The sequence below is a fragment of the Arachis duranensis genome, chromosome 9 (assembly GCF_000817695.3).
Source record: "Arachis duranensis cultivar V14167 chromosome 9, aradu.V14167.gnm2.J7QH, whole genome shotgun sequence".
Lineage (NCBI taxonomy): Eukaryota > Viridiplantae > Streptophyta > Magnoliopsida > Fabales > Fabaceae > Arachis > Arachis duranensis.
In genome coordinates, this window is record NC_029780.3 from 101282052 (window position 1) to 101288316 (window position 6265).

The 6265-nt window shown below is 32.9% G+C and overlaps 1 protein-coding gene across 1 annotated transcript; it reads right to left on the reverse strand.

Annotated features, from left to right (window-relative positions):
* Positions 1 to 446: 446 nt before the first annotated feature.
* Positions 447 to 3875, reverse strand: LOC107466446 (uncharacterized). The gene is made up of 3 exons (XM_016085421.3): positions 3394 to 3875; positions 1176 to 2921; positions 447 to 999 (listed from the first exon to the last, which is right to left on the reverse strand). Exons 2-3 carry the CDS (start codon positions 2826 to 2828, stop codon positions 841 to 843), a joined length of 1812 nt encoding a protein of 603 aa, XP_015940907.1. The 5' UTR covers positions 2829 to 2921; positions 3394 to 3875; the 3' UTR covers positions 447 to 840.
* Positions 3876 to 6265: the final 2390 nt, after the last annotated feature.

A 6265-nucleotide genomic window follows, 5' to 3' on the forward strand; every position in this document is an offset into this window, starting at 1 on the left:
TTTTCAAACTTTTGTTATACTAGACACTGCAGCAAGAGCTTATATCATAAGTTCATAACTAATGTACTCCATATGCTTAATCAAAAGGACTTTATTGTCTACTTCTGACAGTGTGTCCCAATAAAAGTTGACAAATGGTGTCTGCATATCTTTCAACTTTGGCAACCACACAAGTACCTTAAAAGTGCTACATTCATCATTTGAATATTTGACCACTACAGCCAAAGAATCTCATCATGATGTACCACATAATCAAATATAATCTCAAACATTTTTACTGCAAACATTGTAATAATTTTAGGGTTCATGCATCTTCCAACCAAATTCATTCCTTCTTTTCGATAACTATTCAAACAGCAAAGATAAAAAAGTAGTTACTTTTACAGATATAGCAATACACGAAACATTCATAAATAGGAAGCAACAAAATCTAAATTGCTATCATGAAAGAGTTATATACTTAAGATTATGTGCTAATTAAATTTCTTCTCATTAACAACTATAACAAACCCAATCTCAATGTTACAGTTTACCAAGTTTGGTTCAACAAAACAAACCCTATATGACACATTCTACCCCCTTCAACAAAAAAAGAACGAGGAAAATGATGGTTTACAAAAGTTCTTGCCTATGAAATGTGAAACAAAAAGCACAGCCAGATCTCCTAAATAGGATAACATCTTACAGTATGAAAAATAAAAATTAGCAAACCTAAACATAGAAATGATCCATTAATGTATAAAAACATAAAATATTTTTTTCATCAATTGCCTTTTATGATACAGTAAGATAACTATGACTGCTATATAACCTCAAACTATGCCTTTACCGTCATACCTCCTACGCTCTTTTCGGCCGAAGAGTAGGACTCTGTGCATGAATTATTGCCACAACAATGGAGAAAGCTTGTAGTGCAGACAGAGGTGGTTGAAAATGAATAAAGTATAAACCGTCGTGAACATTTATCATCCTCAAGGTTGGGCAGAAGTCGCCGGAACCCTGAAATATGCAGGGCATATCATCATCTCATTGCATACTTGGACAAATGGTTATTAGTTGTTTAGCAAGCACGAAAAGTCGATTCAAGATTACGAATACAGGCATGTCCAGAATATAACTAACAATGTTTAATTCAAGAGAATAGAGAAAAAGTAATAGCCTATTGGATGATATACCTGAGTAACTAAATCAGCTGATTTGCATTCTCCTTGTGTATCTACTTGACTCGGAACCTCGGATGCACTTGATCTTCTCTGAAGTACAGTCAGAGGACATCCCTCATCCCAACCACCACAGTCACAGCGGCCGCCGGATCTCCATCTATCTATCAGACTGGATGGACCACCATCTCTGATTCTTGGCCCGCCATGAAGGCCTGCTGGAATTAGAACGCTTGTGCTAGTAGAGCAATCACCAGTATTCCGTGCACAACTTTCAGAAGGCAACGTCGTCTCCGATTTACTGAGAAATTTTAAACCCCAGCCCCCTACTTTCGCAGCAGGCTTATTACAAGGAAGATGGTCTTTCACAACAATAGCAGCCAACTCAAAATTCGGAGGAACATTAGTCTCTAATAAATTGGCCTTACCGAGAGGATTCGGCTCCCATGGACAACTTTCCTCTATCGAACTTGATCCACCAAACTTTGAGAGCGTCCTGCGTTTCGACGATGGACTAGTTTTAAACACTTGTGACACCTTCTTTGTCAGCCCCTTGTTCTTCCTATGAGAATCATCCGATGCGTGCGTTTCTTTGTCGAAAATTTCCGCATTGCCAAACAATGTAAACTCAGTTTCCATTATTTTGCTATTGTTCGGACAGAGGGTGAAACTTGTTGACACATTCATCTTACCAACAAGATTCGAAACACTGTCGGGAATATTGCGACCCTTATGGCTACTCTTGTTCAAATGAAACTGGTAGACAAAATCCAAATCCTTATCATCTGCTGAGTCTACCTCCATCAAATGTGCTACATAGACCTCCTTCTGATCGTCCGCGGAAAAAATAAAATGAGGAATCCCTCGATTCCATGTGCATTGGATCATTCCTTGAGAAAGAGTTGAAGAAGCCGAAGACAACCAATCCGAACAAGTAGTGTTAGTGTTAGTGCTAGAACTAGAAGCAATCCTTTTGTGAACTGGAACAGAACCATACTTATGATGTGCTTCCTTTTCCGGTTTATGCGACGAAGAAATGGTTAAACCACCAGAAGAGTCCATAAAATCATAGCATGTCGATCCCTTTTCGTCCGAGAAGTTCATCCTGCTCACATTGTCATTTCTATCAGATACACCAAACTTCTGAAGCAAGGCACTATTCAATATATTTATCATACTCTTACTCCCCATAACCGTTCCTAAACCCCAATGCTCCCCGGAACTAGCACTAATTAAAACTCTCCCGGGGCATTCAAAGATGAATTGTCCCGAATCACACGCATTTAAGCTTTCTGACAAAGCCACCATGTTTGTGGCCCTCAAGTTTACAGGTATGTTGCATTGAGCTGCTTTTATCGCGGCGCTATGCATAAATTCGAGGCAGCGACGAAGATACTTCTCATCCACACTCACCACATGCTTTGGGATCCTGTTGTCTATTCCATGAACACGCCGGAAGAACAAATCTTTGAAGCATACTTTACCCAACTGTGATTGGATAGCATTCGCAACTAGGCCGCGAGGCGAATTTGAACTTCTAATCAACTTCTTTAACTGCCATTTCGACGAGTCTTCGTCGTCCGATACTTCCCTATCATTGTACAAGCTATGCAGTGAATCCTTTTCTCCATGGCTCTCTTTCTGAATCCAAAAGTCTGTGTTTTCCATCTTTTATTTAAACTATATCCAAAACTGATTTCAGGAACCTTCTCTCATAGTCCTCTTCCTTTCAAAATAATTGAAGAACCATAAAACAGTAACCTGGAAACACAGAAATCAAATAAAATCTAAGTCTTCTAAGACATCATGACTAGTAAGAATTTGCAGAACAAAATCCCTACAAATCTATACGATTTAACAAAATTCCTTGGAACATGCGATTCCATAATTTAGCTGAACTAAATTACATTTATACTAAAACAGAAGTTTACTCTCTACTACTATATTTTTTACAAAAAAAAAAGGATAAAAAAATCAAAAAATAAATAAAGGGACTTTAGAATAAGTGAGGATGAAGAAAATAACAAGGTTCAATCTTCCCAAATCTTCCAACCATAAATCCCATAAAAAGAAATGGTCAATCAAATATCTTGTAACTGAAATTAGCCGAACTAAACCCACAACAAATATAAACAAATGCAGAAAACAAAAGCAAAAGCAAAGAAAATATAATTATAATAAGAACAACAATAATAATGAACTTAAAGAACAACTTTTTAGTTAGCAAACAAACCTGGATCCAGGAAGAGCCAAGAGCACCCCAACAAATTAAAAAGAACAAAAACCCACCAGCAAGATTAACAGAAGTAGCTGATTTATCATTCTCAATAATTCTTGGCCCTCAAAAAAGTGTTTTTTTGTGCCCCCAAAAAAATGAACAAGAAAAAGAGGAGAGAAGAAACAAGAGAGAAACCAAGTCAGCAGCACATGGGAAACAAAAGGATCTCCGCAGAAGCCAGAATAGAACCACCACAAGCAATGATGATGATGATAATACTAATTAAGGTTCCAAATAAAATCAAACAAAAATTGTGTTTTATAATAATAATAATAATAATAATGTCTTTCAACAGAAGGGTGTAACTGTATTTGTGTGTGACACCATTATTCTCTGAAGAGAGAGAAAATCTAACTGAAGTGGGACAAAGGAACAGAGGCATATGAACATGGGGATTTAGTTAGACACGTCTTTAAGGTTGAAAATTTAGTACACTAAATGGGATGTGTGTTTTCTTAGCTGGGTTCTTTCTTCACTCACGTAATAGCCTAATAGGAACTACTCATTTTTCTAATAATAAATTTGATATTAGTTAAAATAATAAATATTTGAAAATTTAATTTAAGTCTTATAAATAGTAAAATATAATTTATATATATTATATATAAAGAAAAACATAGTTGAAAGAGATACTTTTTATTATATATTTACAACATAACAATGTTTAAAAATCAAATTTATTTTTGAGTCATTTATCATAAATTCTAACTCATTTATAAATAAATTTTTTAAGTTATACTAATGTTTATGATGAATGAAATACATTTTCTTAAAATAAATTAGTTAACCAAATATATAAATATCTTTAAGTATCTACAAAAATATATTAAAATATCATTATCAAATGAAAAAAACAAAATAAAACATTGCCCCTAAAAATGAGGATGCACTTGTAGGAGAATAGGTCCCACATGGCAAAGAGTGTAGCGAAACAATTGCAAGATGGATAAAGAGAAAGAGAACAGGTTCATGAGCTGGTTAGCATGATAGCAATGTGACTTCACTAAAGCCAAAGCTGCTGCCATTTCCACATTTTCATTTTCATCTCTGCCTTATGCCTATGCCTATTTCCATTCACTTTTCTAACCTATTTTCATTTTTTTTCCAACACCGTTCATGCTTTTACTTCGTAGCTAATATACACAATAAAAGTACATCAACTATGGAGAAAGAAATTACTACCTTCTAAGGTTTATAATAACTATTGTTGAAAAATATTAGAATATTTATCTATTAATTATATTGATATAAATTAATGTTTTTGTTAATAATAAAATATTAGATAATTTATTATTTAAATTGTTTTTTAATTTATTTATCATCTATAAATAGATAGTACTTTAAATTATATTAGATAAACCAATCATAAATTATCATAACAACGTATAAATAATAGTTTAGGATAAAGCACGTAAAGAAACCAAATAGAAAACTATACTAGATAAAAGTCCTAAAAACAACTAACTCCATGAAAGTTTTTATTTACATTTCTATATACATTGAATTCAATGAATTCAAATGAGTTCTTTTAGTACTAAATCGAACCTATTAGTTTCAATTTACTAAGAAATAAAATTTAAAATGCTACCTGTAGTTTTATATTTCTAGTAAATTGATATAAGTAGTTTTGATTCAGCCCATGATTTTATTGTTTTTAGTAAATCGAATTAAGTGAATTTGATTTACAAACTCATAGTAAATCAAATGAGATAGATTTGATTTATGAGTGAAACATGCTATAATAATAAATCGACTCCAATAGATTCGAATATTTAGCATAGATATTTCTATATATAGAATTCGAATTCACTTATTTTAAATTATATTTCTAAATCCAACTCCCCCAAAATGTAAAATCCAAAGAAATAAAGAAGATCTATACTATAACATTCAAATTGCGAAAATAAAAGATGATCCAAATTGAATCTATCGGTTTGATGATGGAGTTATCTATATTACTGGTAACATCCATAAATAGATCAGTTAATAAAATTTAATTAATTTTATTTAAGAAATAAAAAATTGATAGTCATATTAAATTGCTTAAAACTTGTCTAGATACGTTATTAGAGTTTTTAAATTTTAAATAGTAGTTATAGTATAGATTTTTTAAGTGTTAAATTAACTAGGTAGTAAAAGATTAGTAAGGATTTAATATGATTTAATTTATTTAAAAAATTTAATTCTAAAATATTAAATTATCGAAGTACTACAAGTTTAGTTATAGTTTAGGGTTTAGCTTTACGTACTAAATATTAGATTAACTATGTTTTGTTAGGTGTTAATTTAATTTACGTTAATTTGGTTTAATTTAATTTAATTCCTAAATATTAGATTATCTATGTTAAAGTTTGTAATATCTTTTATATTAAAGTATATTTTTATTAAAATTCTCTATTTTAGAATTTTTTTGTTTTCTAAATTGTTATGGTTATTAGAGAATTTTTTTAGTGTCATGCAACTCTACCGATATATCACCAGCATGAGGAGGCAGTATGGTATGCTCTTAGACGAGATGATCATGCCATACCTGCAGATGGCCAGCTTAGCTCATTTCGCGAGGCTCAACGACCACTGGTTTAGGTTGGATGTGCCGCTGGTCAATGCATTTGTCGAGCGATGGTGTGCTGAGACTCATTCCTTCCACATGCCATTCGAAGAGTGCACGATTATGCTACAGGATGTTGCATATTAGTTAGGCCTCCCCATCGACGAATAGTACATCAGTGGATGTCTGACAAATTTCTAGCGGTACATTGACGGTAACCGACTTGCATGGGATTAGTTTGTGGAGTAATTGGGTGTGTTGCCTCCAACGAATTGCATC

What these genes read in the sequence shown, in the direction of transcription:
- LOC107466446 (XM_016085421.3), bottom strand. Translation starts at nt 2,828, where the DNA reads ATGGAAAACACAGACTTTTGGATTCAGAAAGAGAGCCATGGAGAAAAG. An exon ending in CAGCTGATTTAGTTACTCAG is followed by an intron (nt 1,000 to 1,175) that starts GTATATCATCCA and finishes TGCATATTTCAG; the next exon opens with GGTTCCGGCGACTTCTGCCC.